Source organism: Myxocyprinus asiaticus, chromosome 16 (genome assembly GCF_019703515.2).
Source record: "Myxocyprinus asiaticus isolate MX2 ecotype Aquarium Trade chromosome 16, UBuf_Myxa_2, whole genome shotgun sequence".
Taxonomy (NCBI): domain Eukaryota; kingdom Metazoa; phylum Chordata; class Actinopteri; order Cypriniformes; family Catostomidae; genus Myxocyprinus; species Myxocyprinus asiaticus.
The window spans coordinates 15563128-15582772 of NC_059359.1; the positions used below are offsets into that span (position 1 = coordinate 15563128).

At 43.6% G+C, this 19645-nt stretch overlaps 1 protein-coding gene across 11 annotated transcripts in view; it reads left to right on the top strand.

Moving 5' to 3' along the window:
• The window catches only part of LOC127453603 (receptor-type tyrosine-protein phosphatase U-like), a 374740-nt gene that overhangs the window by 314296 nt on the left and 40799 nt on the right, over positions 1-19645 (top strand). For 5 of the 11 annotated variants that reach the window (XM_051720082.1, XM_051720085.1, XM_051720089.1 and 2 more), the window contains 4 exons: positions 2074-2091; positions 12381-12417; positions 14129-14226; positions 18915-19031. In XM_051720082.1, the coding sequence (XP_051576042.1) occupies positions 2074-2091; positions 12381-12417; positions 14129-14226; positions 18915-19031 (270 nt within the window). The remainder of the gene's footprint in view (positions 1-2073; positions 2092-12380; positions 12418-14128; positions 14227-18914; positions 19032-19645) is intronic. The other 6 variants (XM_051720087.1, XM_051720092.1, XM_051720088.1 and 3 more) reach the window with 3 other exon arrangements.

Genomic DNA, 19645 nt, shown 5'->3' on the forward strand with positions numbered 1-19645 from the left:
GAGGGAGAATGTAACAGGCAAGCACTTTAACATTATGAGCTCAAATGGCGTCTGCCGCGGCTCTGATATGCGGACCATTTAAATGAGACTGTGTTGCACACCAGCCTATTATTGTAGTAACACGATGGCACATAACAACAAAATGAACCGTGACTGGTCGTTTACATGTCTCAGTCGCTTCACATGCAAGCAGGCCCTCAAGAAACACCTAGGCCAAATGGGAAAATATATTGGATAAATCCAAATTTATCCAATACATTTTCCCCTTTAGCCTATTTGATTTATCTGCCTCGTTGATATATCGGTCGACCACTACTTGCAGCCCAGGGCCCCTGGTAGTCAAGGGCCCCTGTGCACCGGCCCCATTGGCCTGGTCTGTAATTCACCTATGCTTGACACCGCATCTTTTAAAAGCGGCCCAAGATATATATCAAGCGGTCAAAGACATCCCTCTGTGCATGTTTATATAAAAAAACATTTAAATCCAGACAGGCACATGAAGGTGTCCTGTGTAAGTCCACTTAGGATGAATCTCCCATGACAGAATGACTGAGCACCAGTGGGCGGGGCCAAGGGTGCAATGACGGAAAAATAGGTGTTGCATATGCAGATGTCTTTGGTCCTTGTGACGTCACAAGTTCCACGAATTCCAGACAAGCTGCTTTTGCAGCTTAGTTTAAATAAATGCTCTTTTTCTATCAAGGAGGAAGTTTTCAGTTCTGAAACTTACAGTATGTTTTTAAAGTACAATGACCTCTTATATGTCAAAAGATCAAGGACAATTGTATTCCTCATGTCATGACCCCTTTAATATGCAGAGATAACTATTAGTAAGCCATTCACAGGTAAATTTTTTCAAAAACTGTAAGCACTGTGTTTCTGTGGTGCTATGAAAATTGCTGTTTGTTTTGAGTGACTGCTTAAACCCGCCCCGACAACGTTACTCAAACGTTAGAACATTAGTAGATAGAGTTGGGGGTGGGACTATCACTTTGTTTGACCAGCGGCAGATGGAGGGCATATTAAGAAAGCTGTTTTGAAAACAAAGTTTAGTTTTGCAATTCAATTTGGTTGCGCTAGTGGTGCAGAAATCACATACTTCGGCTTTAAGAGATATGAACAAGGTTTAAAACAAAATGTACACTTTTGTGGAGGAAACTAAATATTTGCTAATTAAAAAAATATTTTTTTTGACCTGGCAACAAGCAGACATACTCCCAGACATACAGTATTTCACCTTGACTGTCTGTTTCTTTTTTTATGCAATAAGTGAGTTGCTTGATCATGTTGTTTGTATTCCGTGTGGAATGCTTTAAGGATGTGTAGCACTGAGGGTTTTGCACCGTTTTTTCCTTATGAAAGAAATTTAAAAAATCAAAGTAAAAAAAAAAAACTTATTTGAAATAGTCTGTAGATAGATAGATAGATAGATAGATAGATAGCAAGTGATTCAGTAATTCTTGGATGTAATATTGAGTTTTATGTGCAATATACAGCAGACAAACATTGCACAAAAAACAGCCAATTTTAGTAGGTATTCGTTTTTGAATTTTATGTTGGCCTTGAGTGGCAAAGAACAAAAATTTCCAAAACAGACCGTAATGAATGGAGCCTGGATTTTGCTGTTGTTTGGTAAAACTGACAGTGAGTAGATGCTATTAGGGACCATATTGAATTATGTGCAGCTCTGTTGTTTAATGCATTTACTTCCATTCATTGCTGTCTTTTCCTTTGAATGCCTCTTGAATCAGCCCGATTGAGGAGCATGCACTCTGTTAACTTACTCAATAATGATTGAAATCATTTAAGGTTATATTTGTGCACACACACAAATTCCACCCAACTTCACATCTAAAATACAGCTATGCCTCCATTTCTAGTGTCTGTCCCCTGGCATAGAGCTTAGCCAGCTAACACAAGTTTCTTTTTTTCTTCTTCTAATTCTTTCTCTCTTTCTTTCTCTGTCTGTCTGTGATCTGTTAATTCTCTAGCACTCTTCAGCCTCTCATTAACTAGACTCTGTCTTGTCTTTTTCTACCCCCATCCCCACCTCTTCGACTTTGGACCCTGTAGATTCGGATAAACAGGGAAGTAAGTATTTCACAGCTCTTTCTTTTCTCTCTCTATTCCCCCTCTAGCTCTCTCTTCTTCATCTTTCTGTGTCATGGCATTGCTCTGTTTGTATTACTTAAACATGAGGAAGAGCAGCTCTGTTGCACAGAAATCTCCTTTATGTTCATCCCTAAATGTGGACCCATAAAATGTTCAGGTTCCATCTGATGGATTTCATTTATTTTTATTATTTACAGGTACCTAGATTTTACAGTACCATAAAAAATTATCACCTTTTCACCCCAACTCTTCATCAAACACACAATCGGAGAAAGAGAGAGAGAGGGGTCAGAGGACAGGGATAATTCTTTGTGCAAAGGGAGTTGCTTTTGCACTTTTTATCTGCAGTCTATGAGAGTGAACTCAACCCTGTGACCTTTCAGCTTTTGAATTCATGAACTACTTATAGATGAATTGCACCTAAACTTCAGCAGACTGTTTTTCTCTGACTTTCCTGAAATTCAGACACTTAAATCTGAAGAAAGTTACAGTACAGACAGGAAGCTAAAATTAGAAGAGAGTTACAAACAGGCACTTCATACTCCAGCATTCACCTCTTAATCGTCTTGACATTTAATGTATGAAAATGATAAGGAAAGACTTTATAATAACTGTAATACAATCAATAAAATAAAAAACATGATGATCAATAGGTCATGCACATACAAATATGAACATAAACTAGAAAAGGTTTTGATTTTGGCTTGACAAACCCTAATCTGATTTTTTTTTTTTTTTTTTTTTTTTTTAAGTTTAAAGAAGTCATATGCATAGACAGACCAACCTGGTCTCATAGAATGAACTTACTATAACTACATTTCTGCAAACTGAGTTTAATGTGCCGCTTTCTACTTCTGCTGCAGGTTCCTGGTGAAATTTACACTAGAGGTGTTTTATTCACTTTCACACAAATCACGGGTACTAAAGCTGTTTATGACTTTATAAACACTTATTTTTCACTCTGTTACTCAAACCCTGCTATGTTATGATATCTAAACACTTTTACTTGATTAGAATTCGCGGTAGCTCACCTGATAAAGTGTTGGGCTTTGGACTCGGAGACTGAGCCTAGAGCCCAGCTAAGAATGCTCGGAGTGAAAGTGAAGAGAAAGTGCAATAGAAGTGACGCGAAATGACATGGTTGCTTCAGTAAATGTGCTTTTCTTGTCAAATTTGCTTTTAAAACACCATTGACTAGGTTTAGGTGTTGGTTTAGGGTAAGGATGTCTGTTTTGTTCACCTCTCATTTATCTTTTAAGACACTAATGGTTTAGGCCAAAGTTTTAGGTTAGGGAGGTACATTTTACTCATTAAAACATCACTCTAATATTCACCTTAAAAACCATGTCTGATTACAACATCATTTCACTTGTTCTTGGCACCCCCATTGGACATTTCAATAGGAAACTGCAGCCAAACTTAAATTTCATGAGATCAGGCTGGAAAGACAGATAGGTATGGTGTTAATAGGTAATTGCTAGGGGGTTTTCTAGACAGACAAACAGATAGATACTGTTTTTTTTTATTGTCCCTACAGTAAGTCAGATTAAAAACCCTAAGCCTTATCAGTTAGAAAAACTAAAATAGTCAGAACTGCCTGATGGACTGTGCCGAGTTTGGTGGACATAGCTTAAAAGCTCTTGGAGTTATTACTCTACTCAAGCCAACATAAGGTAATCAAAGTTTCATGACATTTGATACTATTCTAACTATTTGAATGAACATTGTTTCATTATATAACACTTAAAAGTTAATTGGTTAATTTGAAAAGTTATTGAAAATGTAACTAATTATAGAGACTTTCATTCATAAAACTGTAAAACATTCTGATGTCTTGACACATTAATAGGCACACAAACTTTGTATGCATCACATTTATAACAATTTAAGTATGTTCAGTTGCTAAGTGTTGCAAAGTTGTTCAGTGTTTTGCTTAGCCTTTGTATTGTCTTTTTTCATTTAATGAGCTTCTGTGTCTTGTGAACTTTCCTACTATTTTTAAATCAGCCATTAAATATTAAGCTTTAAAGCATGATGTATCACCATCTTGATAAATGGCCACATTTCTTCAGCATTGGGGTGTTTACAGCTTTGGGCTGGTGATACAATCATCACAGATTTGATGGCTGATAGAGTGACCCACGATCTGGATCCTTACTGAAATCCCCTATTAGTATCATGCCCTTGAGCAAGACACATAACTCAGATTTTCTCCAGCAGGACTGTCCCTGCAATCAGTGCAATAACAATCCTGTTGCACTGTTGTCTAACGAATTCATTTATTTATCTATTTTAAATACCTACATAATCTTTGGATGTGGTTGTCTCAGTAACAAAGTAAGATTTAGAGATCTATATTGAGCCATACAGAAGACTATAGACGTTAATCAGAGTAAACTTCATGTTTAATTTAAGTGAAATGAACAAAACAAATCTATGATGGATGGAAGCACAGTCCGTTCAATATGTGTACCTAGGTGTTGATTTTTAAACCAATAAAAATATTGAAAATATCTTTCCACAAATTAAAAAACAAACAAAAACAAATAATAATAATTTTCAGTGTTTTGGTTTTCTGTTTAGTTTAGTTCGCTGAACAATCAACACCCAGGTACACAATATGGGAAAGGTGAGGTCGAAGTAATAGTGAATGTATAAATAATAGACAATCATGCTGCTTCTGTAAATGTATGAATCAGCATACTAAAACTCTTTTGGACCAGTTAAGTTTGAAAAGAAAATGCCATGTTCTCTCCAAACCCTTTAGACTTTACCAGTTAAATTCCTCTGAAAGCAAACAACAACAATTACCCTACCATTTCTTAGTTTATCTCCGTTTCCATGTTTGTCTGTAGAGTGAACAGAAAATAGCTAGGCCCAGTCTAGAGTGTAGTAGACATCTGCTGGTTTCTTTAATGGAGCAATAATTAAATTCTGTAAATGCAGGACAATACAAAACCATGTCTCTATTATTTCTCTATTTATGGGAGCCTCCCCAGGTAGTTCTTTGAAAAGGCTTAGCTTTGATGAATAAATTCCATGTTTTGAAATGTTCCTTGAGTTCCTTTCTAATTTTGAAACAACACTTAATGGAGGAATTGTGTGGGGGCAGATCTCCTCTTTAATTTGGTTTATTTCTTGGAAGAGCAGTATTACTCTTATACCAGAGTGCTTTTTTGTTTGTTTGTTTCTGTTGCTTCAAAGTTAGCGGTGACATTACTAGTATTAGGGAATAACAAATTAAATGTAGCAATGCTAGTAGCATGACGATCTTTTTTTTCAGTTCTCTTTTAATTTTCAAAATAGAGTAGCTATTTCAAGCAATTTTTTCCCCAACAAGTAGCAGTGTAGCATAACAAATGCTATAACATCAGTGTTTATGTGTATAAAAAGTATATAGAAATGGTAGTATGCTCTGTAGTATATAGATACATAGTACAGAATGCAATTTCAAACTTTAGTCATTGTATTGTGCACAGTCTTACAACTTAGCGAATTCAGGCAATATAGAAACGTACTGTCCTCTCACTTACAAATAGAATTGGGAAGTCCAATTCATTTTAGTGAGTAATTTTAATGGTTTCATGGTTTAAATTGTATTATTATTTTTATTTTTTTGTAGTTTAAAACTGATGTAACTTTTTCTGTGTTAAAATACTTTCTCATATTCCAGCTTAATATGCAGAGACAACTGTAAGTAAGCCATTCTGTAACATGGTTAAAATGGGAAAGGAGGAGGCAGGAACCGGCTGAACAATCAAAGTATTATTTTAATAAGAACTTTAACAGAAAGACACAAAAACATCCTGTTACTTTCATAACCTCCGTTCCCTGATGGAGGGAACGAGACGTTGTGTCGATGTAGTGGCACTAGGGGTCACTCTTGGGAGCCCTAAACACCTCTGCTTTTTGAAAAAAGGCCAAGGGGAATTGGCGAGTGGAATTTGCATGCCAATCCCCCGGACAATCGGGTATAAAAGGAGCTGGTATGCAACCACTCATTCAGGTTTTGTGCTGAGGAGCCGAGACAAGGTCCCGGCCATTTCAGCGGGTAGTTCAGTGTTGTGGCAAGAGGGACGCAACGTCTCGTTCCCTCCATCAGGGAACGTAGGTTACGAAAGTAACCAGGACGTTCCCTATCTGTCACTCACTTGACGTTGTGTCGATGTAGTGACACTAGGGGTCCCAATGCAAAACGCCACAACTAGCTGAACTGTGTTACGTGGACTGGTGGTACGAGACGAGCAGACCACTGTGTGCCTCGTAGCCAGCACACCAGGCCGTCACGTAACCTCCCCAACACTCTCATGAGCGTTGAACGGTCCTTCGGGAACAAGGCGACTGCCCAACAAATAGGGACAGGCTAGCCCAGCCGTGGCCTCTTTTCCTCTTTTTTCTCCCCAAAAAGAGTGGAATTTGTTAACTGACTGGGGGCTGTAAATGTCTACATTGGGGGGGGGGGTGTCACTCCCAAGGGGTAGACACCACAGAGACCACACCCCGCCCAGAGGAAAAAAAGGGGGGGGGATTTTGAGTGGAAATACGTCACATGGTCTTACCGAGTCTTGTCGGAAGTATGTCATGTGGAGAAGTCCCATGGCAGTTGCCCAGCCCATGTCTGTCAAAGAGGTGCCACTGGTCAGGGCCCAGGAGGCCACTATACTCCTAGTAGAGTGGGCTCGTAGCCCCAAGAGGGTGGCACATCCTGGGTGTGATATGCCATCACGATGGCGTCAACGACCCAGTGGATGATCCTCTGTTTGGAGACAGCGCTTCCTTTCCACTGTCCACCAAAGCAGACAAAGAGCTGCTCGGAGCTTCTAAAGCTCTGCGTGCGATCCAAATAGATGCGTAAATCACGCACCGGACACAGCAACGCCAAGGCTGGGTCTGTCTCCACCTGGGGCAGCGCTTGCAGGTTCACCACTTGATCCCTAAATGGGGTCATGGGAACCTTGGGCACATAGCCTGGTTGGGGTCTCGGGATCACGTGAGAGTAACCCGGACCGAACTCCATGCATGATTCGCTGACAGAGAACGCCTGCAGGTCCCCAACCCTCTTGATGGAAGTGAGCACAGTCAGGAGGGCAGTCTTCAAAGAGAGTGCCTTAAGCTCAACTGACTCCAGAGGCTCAAAGGAAGCACCCCGTAGACCCCGAAGGACTACAGAGAGGTCCCACGAGGGCATGAGGCACAGTCTGGAGGGATTCAACCTCCTAGTGCCTCTCAGGAACCTGATGATCAAGTCATGCTTCCCCAGATACTTACCATCCACTGCCACATGATGTGCCGAAATGGCGGCTACATACACCTTCAAGGTGGAGGTGGACAGCCGCCCCTCCAGCCTCTCCTGCAGGAAGGAAAGCACCGATCTGACTGTGCATCTCTGGGGGTCTTCGCGTCGGGAAGAACACCACTTAGTGAACAGATGCCACTTCAAGGCATACAGATGCCTCGTAGAGGGAGCCCTAGCCTGAGTGATCATGGCTACCACCGCGGGTGGTAGGCCACTTAGGTCTTCCACGTCCCGTCCAAGGGCCAGACGTGGAGATTCCAGAGGTCTGGTCACGGGTGCCAGATGGTGCCCCGTCCCTGAGAAAGAAGGTCCTTCCTCAGGGGAATTCGCCGGGGGGGGGCTATCATGAGGAGCGTGAGGTCCAAAAACCATGTCTGGATGGGCCAGTAGGGTGCTACTAGGACGATCTGCTCCTCGTCCTCCCTGACCTTGCACAAGGTCTGTGCAAGTAGGCTCACGGGGGGAAATGCATATTTGTGTAGTCCAGGAGTCCAGCTGTGTGCCAGCGCGTCTATACCAAGGGGTGCCTCGGTCAGGGCGTACCAAAGCGGGCAGTGGGACGATTCCCAGGAAGCAAACAGGTCTACCTGTGCTCGACCGAATTGACTCGATATCAGCTGGACCACCTGGGGGTGGAGTCTCCACTCTCCCCTGAGTGTAACCTGTCGTGACAGCACGTCTGCTGCGGTGTTGAGGTCGCCCGGGATGTGTGTGGCTCGTATCGACTTGAAGTGCTGCTGACTCCAGAGGAGGAGTCAGCGGGCGAGTTGTGACATGCAACGGGAGCAAAGACAGCCTTGATGGTTAATGTATGCTAATGTATGTTGTCTGTCTGGACCAACATGTGCTTGCCCTGGATCAATGGCTGGAACCTCCGACAACTCGAGGCAGTTGATGTGCCAACACAGCCGCGGGCCAGTCCAGGAGCCGGTGGCTGTGTGCCCATTGCATACTGCGCCCCAGCCCATCTTGGAGGCGTCTGTCGTAACCACGATGCACCTGGAGACCTGCTCTAGGGGAACCCCTGCCCGTAGAAATACAAGGTCGGTCCAAGGGCTGAAGAGGCGGCAACAGATTGGCATGATGACCACGCGATGTGTCCCGCAGCGCCATGCCGATCTTGGGACTCGAGTCTGAAGCCAGTGCTGAAGTGGTCACATATGCATCAACCCGAGCGGTGTGGCAACCGCTGAGGATGCCATATGTCCCAGGAGCCTCTGAAATAGTTTCAGTGGAACCACTGTCTTCTGTCTGAATGCCTTCAGACAGTTCAGCACCGACTGTGCACGCTCATTTGTGAGGCGCGCCGTCATCAAGACCGAGTCCAACTCCAAACCAAGAGATGTTCTGAATCGGGGAGAGCTTGCTCTTTTCCCAGTTGACCTGAAGCCCCAGTTGGCTGAGGTTCATGAGCACCAGGTCCCTGTGTGCACACAACACATCCTGAGAGTGAGCTAGGATTAGCCAGTCGTCGAGATAATTGAGGATGCAGACGCCCACTCTTCTTAGTGGGGCAAGGACTGCCTCTGTGACCTTGTGCCACAGCTGGGCATGCAGGGCCGGGGGGTCCGCCTCTGGAGCGCCAAACCTGCCAAAATGGGACGGTGGACGTGGTCGTGACGACGGCCGTGCACACCTGACATATGACCCAGAGAACAAGGAAACCACTTTTTTGTTGAAGTTTTGGGTAACACAGCCTCTTGGGCATGTGGCAAAAGATGAAACAAAAGATTCTTCTCCCAGCCCTCCACCGGGGGCGGAGTGGTCTGTTTACCAGCTCCGTAGAAGCGGGTCTCCTCGTCCCTTGGTCATCTGTCTCGGGGACACTTTGAAGCCTTCCTAGGGTTCTTGGCGGCCGGCCATGAGACGGGTGGCGTTTGCTTCCTGCGGTGGGCTCCACGCCGGGGCTGGGCCGTGGGGGCAGGCTGCGGCGGAGCCGGTGCTGTTGCTGCAGGAGGATGCTCTTGGTGACGAGCAGATGGGGTGTGGGGTCTTGAGCCGTGCCGGGGCAGGATGTGTTGAATGGCCTCCGTCTGCTGCTTCACCGCCGAGAACTGCTGGGCAAAGTTCTCGACGGTGTCGCCGAACAGGCCGACCTGGGAGATGGGGGCGTCAAGGAACTGCGCTTTGTCAGCCTCTCTCATGTCGACCAGGTTGAGCCAAAGGTGGCGTTCCTGGACCACCAGGGTGGACATCGCCTGCCCGAGAGACCGCGCCGTGACCTTCATCGCCCGGAGAGCAAGGTCAGTCGCCGAGCACAGTTCCTGCATCAATCCCGGGTCAGAACTACCCTCGTGCAGCTCTTTTAGTGCCTTGGCTTGGTGTACCTGCAGGAGAGCCATGGTGTGCAGGGCGGAGGCAGCTTGTCCAGCGGCACCATAGGCCTTAGCCGTCAGAGATGACATAAACATACAGGCCCTGGACAGGAGCTTCGGGCGCCTGCGCCAGGTGGTGGCGCTCTGCGGGCACAAGTGCACCGCAGTGCCTTATCCACCTGGGGGATCACCGAATACCCCTTGGCTGCCCCACCATCGAGGGTAGTGAGAGCGGGGGAGCTGAAAGATCGGGACCGGGTAGTAAAAGGTGCCCCCCATGATCTTGTCAGCTCCTCATGCACTTTCGGGAAGAAAGGAACCGGGGCGGGGCGCGGCTGTGAGCGGCGCTCTGGGCCCAGGAACCAATCATCGAGCCGCGAGGGTTCAGGGGAGAGTGGAGGGTTCCACTCTAGCCCGACGCTCGCGGCTGCCCAGGAAAGCATGTCCGTCATCTCTGCGTCGGCCTAAGACTGGGCGACCACTCCCGAAGGGGGAAACCCAGCCGAAGCCTCCGCGTCAGAGTGGACGAGCCTGCTCTCCGATGCTGCGCTCGATAGCTCATCGTCTTCCTGGGCCCTGAATAAGAGGTTGAATTTGCCCTAAGACGAGCTGGCGGTCTCATCCGAGAGCCCTAGCGAGCGTGCTGAGGAATGGGAGGTCCGTGGGGGGTTACCCGGCAGAGGTGGTCCCATTGGAGTCCCCAAATTGCCCCCAGTGCTAACCGACGTGGCCTCATACCTGTAGGTAGAAGGACCGAGGCGGGGAGCCACTGGGGTGGCTTGCTTTCTTATGAAGGCAAGCCGCGACCGCAACGTTGCCATGGTCATGTTCTCGCAATGAGGACAAGACTCATCCACGAACAAAGTCTCCACGTGGGCAGCGCCCAGACACGTAAGACAGTGATCGTGGCCGTCAGAAGCGGAGAGATAACGACCGCAACCAGGAAAGGCAAGCGGACAAGCGGAAAGGCATCTTTAAAAAGATGTTCTGTGTGTGCCGCTCTTTTAGAATATACTCTTTTTTTTTTTTTTTTTTTTTTTTTTTTGTTCTGCCAAATCACCCAGGGGCGTTCTCTACACTCCATGGGTGCAGAGGGGGAAAAGCCGCTGAAATGCGCCGTAAATCCAGCAGATGAAGTGAATGAACTCGGCGGATGAATTCAGCTCACTGAATAGAACCGATCGGCTCCGAAGAGAAAATCTGAACAAATGGTTGCATACCAGCTCCTTTTATACCAGTATGTCCGGGGGAGTGGCATGCAAATTCCACTCGCCAATTCCCATTGGCCTTTTTTCAAAAAGCAGAGGTGTTTAGGGCTCCCAAGAGTGACCCCTACATCGACACAACGTCGAGTGAGTGACAGGGAACATAAACGCAGCTGCATGTGGCTCTCTCTCTCCTGAACTGCTGCATTCCACTGTACTTAATCCTCTCCTCGGCTGGTCAGCACAATTGGGGGCTGGGCGTGTGTAGTCTCGGCCTGGCCCCGCCCTCCTCCTTGTCACACATTCATAGGTACATTTTCTCGAAAACTGAAAGCACTATGTTTCTGTGACACTATGAAAATTGCTCAGTTTGTTTTGAGCGACCAGCTTAGACCCGCCCCAACAACATTACCAGAGACTATTTAGCAGAGACGGGGCACTTCTATTAAAATGAATGGAAGAAATTGGAATGCCGAACGGTCAACGAATGTAGAACGGAAGTCCCGCCTTACAGGTAAAAGAGCCAATTACCTTTTTGAAACAGAGATCGCCTGTCAATAAACTCGAGAACATGCATGTGCATTAGCTATACAAGCCGGGAAAATTGCTTTTTTTGCGTAATCTGAGGTAAAGAAGCACATTTTATGATTTCATTGTTGTCAGATTTTACTGCTGATTTGAAATATTTTCTTTCTTGACCAACCGTTTTGGAGATTTCCATCTATCCACATTCAAGTACAGAGGAGCTGCTCTTGAATGCCACTTGTTTACATAGAAAACTAGCTGCCCGTTCCTGAGCATTCCAAAGATGGCTGCCAGTGGACTGACTTGCTAGAAATTACTCAATTAATGGCTTGAGTTGTGTGTGGGACTATTTCTGTGTTTGACCAATGGCGGATGGGGGCGTATTCAGAAAGCTGTTTTGAACGTTTATTTTTGCAATTCCATTTGGTGGCGGTAGTGACCAAAAAAAATTACAGAAATTAGAAATTTCTATACTGTAGAAATTACATACTCAGCTTTAAATTTATGGGTTCAAGTTTGATGCTGTTGCTCTATTTTCGATCCTCATTGTTTTTGTGCCAGTAAATTGCCAGATTTTGACAATTTTATTATACAATGTAATAAGCAAATGGCCCTAATAATTTCAGTGTAGCTAACTTTTATTAGTAACATCTGGTGCTGCTGATTAATTTTTCAAAAGGACAGCTTGAAATTAGTTTAACTACTATTAGTAGCTACACTTTCACAGTAGACATTAGTAATGGACATTATGACATTTTATAAATGTGTAAGTGGCCCCAGTGTAATGGTTTAAGCAAAGACCTTGGACCTCTGAAGAACAGTTATACTCTTTAGGAATGGGAGATGCAAAGTGTTAGAGACACAGATGTGATGTTTCTAGGACACTGGTGGCTTACTCAGCACGTTACATCTCTCTCTCTCTTTTAGGGTTACCATCGATCCAACCACTTCATCGCCACTCAGGGTGAGTATCTTTGTCTGGACAGGACTTGTGGATGGATGTGTGTTTGTTTATGTGGTTCTGTCTGGCATCGTGCAATCCCAAGGGGGGAGCCTTGTACTTCCCTCTCTTTAGTCTGTGTCTCTATGTGTGTATGAGTGAAACCCTGGGAAAACACTCTTCCAGATGGAATGTAATGAGTTTAGAGCAATGAAATTATAGAGGAGGTGTGGTGGTGTAAGGGTTACCACCTGCTGTCTTATACATCACAATACTTGAAGGACCTCGTGGGGAGAGAAGACTTATCCTAGACAGATCTCTCTCTCTCTTTGTGTGTGTGTGTGTGTGTGTGTGTGTGTGTGTGTGTTTGTGTGTGTTTGTGTGTTTGTGACCTTAGTTTTGGGACAAAATTGTCCACAAAAGTGAGCTAAATCTGACAAAACCTCCCTTGGGGACATTCAGGGACATCTTCAATTGGATAATCATTTAGTAAATAAAGCAAATACTGTTGTTTATTCTAAAAATGTTAAATTATATTTTTCATCAAAAGGGTGTCGGTTAGTCTATAGTATTTAATATTAAATTAATATAAAACATTAGAAGTGTATGGTTGTGTAGCTTTGTCTCAAATGATGCATTATGCACTGTGCACTCAGCCATCTAGTGTACTCATTTTCAAAATGTAGTATCATCTTAAATGGAATACTAACATCTTTTTGCTACATGGAAGCATGGAAGTGTTCGCTGCTTTTCAGTTATCGGAATTGATGTTTTCAACGCACATGATGTGTTGCCTTTAAGCGCATTAGCCAACCTTAGTCCTACACTTATATCACTAATAATGTGCATATTCACACAGCGTGGGGTGATTTTAAACCATTCAACTCACATTCACCATTAATTACAATTATTTTGTCAATCCAGCATCATGGCCAAGTAAGTGTAAGCAGTGACCACTGAGTACATGAAGTCTCCAGCTTCCACAAAACATTATTTTGGTTGTAGAAGAACATAATCCGGTACTTGAAGTACTCTTCTTTTGGCTGCATTTTTAGGTTGGATCACACACACTGCATGTACTCAACTATAGTTTGGTTCCAAAATTGGCCTTAGAAGTTAGCTAAATCTGACAAAACCTCTCTTTAGGGACATTTGGGGATATCCTTATTTGAAAAAAATAAATAAAAAAACATTCATAGGCTAAATAAAGCAAATTGGGATTGGGTTAAGATTTCCTATAGTAATTATGATTAGCTTTATATAAAAACAATAGAAGTCTATGGGATCCACATTTAAATAGTCAAGAAAACCATTTAGATATCCAAGTATGTGTGTGTATGTGGGAGAGAGAGAGGGAGAGGGAGAAATATCAGACATAAACTTTCCCTTATCCCTTTTCTCAGGCCTATTAAAACAAGGTCACCCTCTTCTTTCATGGTTTCAGATCTCCCATAAATAAATCATTACATGTTTGTGGCTTGTCTGTCTTCCCCCCTAATTGAATTTCTAAGCAGTGGCAATTGATGGGAGAAATTAGCTCTTTCTATCAGAGAGCCACATCCTGCTGAGGTTAAAAGCTGCTCCATTCACCAGAAATGTCTGCTATTGAATTACTCTCTGTGAGCCTCTGGATTACTGAACTGTCTTATAACATGCAGTGACACTTGGTAAATTAAATCCGCTGTGCGGAGCACTGGCTGCCATTCACTGAATATGTGTGTGTTTTTGTTTACAGGGCCCAAGCAGGAGATGGTGTATGACTTCTGGAGGATGGTTTGGCAAGAGAACTGCTTCAGTATTGTCATGATCACCAAGCTAGTGGAGGTGGGCAGGGTATGTTCTAGAATCTTCCTCATGTTCACACTAACCCATAAACCTGTTCACAAAAGCCCTTCATTCACAGTCAGTTCACTATGTTTGTTTGTGTATTTGTGGGTGTGTGTCTGTGTGTACAGTACTTGGATCTAATATGAAAATTCATTATAAATACATCACTTCCTATTCATTAAAGTCATCAACATCCACACTTTCTGCTTTGAAACAAAACTAACTTTAGAAGTATTTTTGAAAACCTACTTAGTCACTTTTATTATTGCTCATATTTGGTGTTGGTGATTTAAACAAACCCCTAACCCTAAGTACTAAATTTCGATGCATTACTAGGCCTGTTTGGGCTGTGGATATGAATGTTGTCGAACTGATTTGTTGAGGAGAGGTGTGCTATTGCTTTTCTAAACAATCAGACTTGATTTTCACCTGATGTGTGATGAAATGGGCAAAAAAAATAAAATAAATAAAAACAAATCCCATAGGCTTGGCTTTATTTACTTGGGACAGTAAACAACCACCTAACAACCATGTAGAAACCACCATAAGCACCATAGCAACCACACTGCAACATGCTTTTAAACCACTCAAAACACCTAAGCAAACGCATAGCAATTCCCTGGTAACCACCCACATTACTCTAGCATTGTCTTGGCAACATTTGCACAGACAAGCACTACTCATGCTGATACCATGCATTTTTGAAAATGTACCATAGTAATACAGTGGTGTTCTTTGACGTACCCTAGAGGATTATGTAAATACCATGATATATGGTGGTGCCCCAGCCTGTGGCTCAGGTGGTAGAGCGGGTTGTCCACTAGTTGTTAGCAGTTTGATTCCTGGTCCACATGACTCCACATGCCGAAGTGTCCTTGGGCAAGACACTGAACCCCAAGTTGCTCCCAATGGCAGGCTAGCACCTTGCATGGCAGCTCTGCTGTAATTGGTGTGTGAATGTGTGTGTGAATGGGTGAATGAGACACAGTGTAAAGCACTTTGTAGAACCACTAAGGTTAAAAAAGCACTATATAAGTGCAGACCATTTACCATATATGAATATGGTAGTGATTCAATGCAATGGTACAGAATATATCACTCTACCATTGTACTGCCAAAATACTTCATTTATAAGGGCAATACAGTACAGTTATGTAGTTATATAAATACTATATTAATGTCAACCACAAAAGAAGGATTGAAATAGCCGTAATGTCGTTCCTGTAGAATTTTCACACTCGTGATGCATTTTGCTCTTTTGTGGCCCACTCATTTCAGCATTTTTAAACCACCTCTATTTCTTCTCTGACATAATTCTCTTTTATTTTCCTCTCCATGCTGGCATCAGGCCCCTTCAGTGCTACAGAGACAGTTTCTGCTGCCAACAGAGAACTCTTTAATGGCTTGTCCCTGCCCTCTTGTGAAATTGTGGCTCTATTATGAAAAAGACACTTTACCTTTTTATGATGAAAGCTGTGAACGGCAGGGATAAATGGATGATGGCTTAGGTCCAACAAATCTAACCGTTTGTGTAACAGTAATAGCTGTGCAAAAATAAACACAGTTTACTGTACACTAGGACTCCATTCATATAGCTTGTTGGTCTGGCACATGCTATGGGCTTTGAGACTGGGCAAGCATCAAAGATTTTTAATACAAATTATTAAACGCTGTGCCCAAAACACATTATATGGGTGAGTGTAATGTCGCAAAAATGTAATTGATGTAAATTGTTGCTAGAACCCACCAGTCAATGGAAACAATTATGTCACAGTGGTGAACTTCATGACCAAATTGTTTTAAACTCATAAATCTCATTATCATAATATTGTCATACAATGAACCATAGTGCCAGAAGAGCTTGTTTTGACATGCAAAAAGAAAAAGAAAAGATTGCCAGTTACTACAGTAGTTTCAACACCATAGGCCTCACACGTCACTCTTCCCACAGTTCAGAAACAGCAGCAATTAACTAATCTGACCACCAAAGACAATAATATTAACCTGAATGCACAAGGCAAATATAACATTGTAACAATATAAGGATGGGCACGGAGGAGGCGGGAACCGGCTGAACAGTAAACATAACGTTTAATGATAAAACACAACATAAAACATAAATGAACAGACACACATGCAATGCGGCCGCGTGCGTCTCTCTCTATCTCTCGAACCAGCATCTCCAGCTGCCCCTTATCTCGCTCTCCCGCTGATCAGCTGATTCAGTGCCGGCCATGCTCCATCACGGCCCGGCCACGCCCTCCTCCTCATCACACAACCCGGATGGGCAAGGAGGAAGCGAGAACCGGCTGAACAATCAACGTAAAGTTTAATGATAAAACTCAACATAAAGCAAACATAAACAAACATGCAGCACGGCCACGTGCGTCTCTCTCTCTCTCGAACCGGTGTCTCCAGCTGCCCCTTATCTCTCTCTCCCGCTGATCAGCTGATTCAGCACCGGCTGTGCTCCATCACGGCCCGGCCATGCCCTCCTCCTCGTCACACTCCTCCCCCGCCCAATTCAGGCTGGGGCGCCACCGGTCTGACTAACTACCCCCCCCCCCCATCTCTGGAGGGGAGACGCTGCCCTTCCGGCCGTTCTGTCAGTCTGTGGTCCACTCTGCCTCCTGTGAACCTGGGGGAGAGACGAGGGGAGGCATGAGAAGAGGGAAAGGGTGAGCGGAGACACACAAAGAGAGAGACTGAGGGGGGAGAGAGAGAGAGAACTTGCTCGCCAGCTCCCAGATGCGCTGTCGCCGGTCCTCAACCACTCCTCCAGTCCCTGGTGGACGGAACCGCCACCCCCCCCCGGCAGATGGTTACATTTCCTCTGGCTCTCGGCGGCTGGTAGCGACCCCTCCATCCCCATGCAGACGGCTGTGGCTGCGACCCTGGCGGATGGCATCAGCGAGGACTCCACGACAGTGCATCCCTCCTCCCTTCCAAGTTTCAGCACCACTGTTAAAGTTAAAGGATCGGCAAGGAGGAGGCGGGAACTGGCTGAACAGTAAACGTAACGTTTAATGATAAAACACAACATAAAACATAAATGAACAGACACACATGCAGCGCAGCTGGGTGCGTCTCTCTCTCTCGAACCGGTGTCTTCGGCTGCCCCATATCTTGCTCTCCCGCTGATCAGCTGATTCAGTGCCAGCCATGCTCCATCACGGCCTGTCCATGCTCTCCTCCTTGTCACACTCATAACACCAGGTTCTCCACAAACGTGTGGTGTGTGATGGGAGAGGCGTACCAGCGACTGACACTAGGAGCTGTAGCCTTTAGCCTCCTCGTCACAAACATAGACATGGCAGTCTACATACCTCAATATTTTTTTTAAACAGACACTGCGCCCTAACGTTAGAACTATAAAACAGAGAATAACACAAGAACACAAGAAGGACATGACTGCCAGATCACCACTTCATAGCCTCAGACTAACCAGAAACAATGACCTAGCATCTATAACCTAGTATCAATAACACAGATTTTTTATAAATATATTAACTTACTTTTTTGTTGAACACAATCTCCATCACTTTGTTGTAAAAGTCGCCCGCTTGTTGAAGTTTTGATAGCCTCTCAACTTTGTGAAATCCGCGTAGGTCGTCGATGCTTACACTATATAAATTTTAGCGCTTAATAACGCATAAGATACATGAACTTGAACGTGTTAACAAAACAAATCTAGTCTATCAGATAGCGTGACTGAAGGAAGGAGCTCCTGATTGGCTTACTCATTTTGGTAAGCATGCTTACCTTAGTCATTTGTAGTAGCGGGCGTGATTCAGTTTGAATGAACGTACAGTGTTGAATGAAAGGGCAGTATACAATGCTTTTAATCAGAGAAAGCATAACATAAAGTACTTATACCTGAGGGTGACACCAAAGCAAATAAATGAATAACTGTCTGTGCCGCTCAACTAAGATGAAAGATGATGAATTTGAACGAAAACAGTATTTTATATAAACAATTATTTTTAAATATTTCATAGTGTCATTTTCTTTTTACCCTTCTGTTAGGTAGGCACTGCTTACCTTGCTTATATGGACAGCATGTCCCTGTTGTTGGTTAAGTAGCATTTTGGTGCTGTAAAACTAGGCTACATTCCTTAAAGAGCACCTATCATGGTTTTTAAATGTGCCAAATTTTGTTTTAAAGGTCTCATACAATACATTTACATGCATCCAAGGTCAAAAACACTTTAATTTTCTCATAATTTAAATTGCAGCATTACCATATTTTCCCAGTATCAAAAACGACTTGTTCAATGATCCGTTCTAAAGGATTCATTCTAAACTCCTTACAGAGAGCCTACTCTGCTCTGATTGGTCAGATGTCCCAGTCTGTTGTGATTGGTCTACCGCTTAGTGTAGTGTTTGAGGGCGGGTCAAAGCTGTTCACGAGCAGCCAATGAAGACCAATGTTTTTTTACCAAATTACATAGGTTAGTACAGGAAGTAAGTCTGGAATTACTAACGACTCATTTCAGGTGTTCAGAATGGTTTTTTTCTTTTGGGAGTCAATAACTCCATTTGTCGTGCACTTTGATTTTTTTAAACTTTGCAGACTTTTTTACATTCACAAACAGCTATATAACACTATACATGAAAGGTAATATTTGAAAAACCATAATAGGTGCTCTTTAACCAAAATTATGATTATTTTAATTTTTTGCTTGTTTGTCCAGGTGAAATGCTGTAAATACTGGCCGGATGAGTCTGAGATGTACGGAGACATTAAGATTACACTGCTGAAGACGGAAACTCTGGCGGAGTACACAGTGCGAACCTTCGCCCTGGAGCGGGTACAAGATTCTTTCTCTCTGCCTCTCCTTCAGTCCTTTTCAATGCACTCTTTTTTATTTTTTTTATTTTTTTATTTTTTTTATTGGTAGTGATAGTAGAGGCATGACAACAAACAGTGGGTTGGGGGATCATGATGTGAGCCAGACTTTAACTTTTATCTCCCATATGAGCACCATGGCTTAATGTGTCGGAACATAGGCTCTAACCACTAGGCCAAGTTCAGTTTCAGGCTGCAGATTGGCATACACGAGACAATGGTAATCAGTACTTAGATTCAGAATTTATGATGTATATTTTTATTTTAACATGGTTAACAGCAATTGGATGATGCTGGCCATTACTTGTATCAGAATTAATTATGCTAATTTCTGACTTTTAAAATGCCTCGGCACTGGCTATCACTTGTTTGTTTGACAGTGCAAAGAGAAAACGCTGAGATTTGTTGCCAAAGTAGAAAAAAACATTGTAACATAAAAGTCAAATCAAGTAAGATAATTTGTATAGCTTTTTATTTGTGCTTTTGCCAATACACATTGTTCCAAAGCAGCTTTAAAGAAAATCAGCTGTGATGTCTGTAACATCTCAAAAACATGAATAACCAACACCTAGAAAT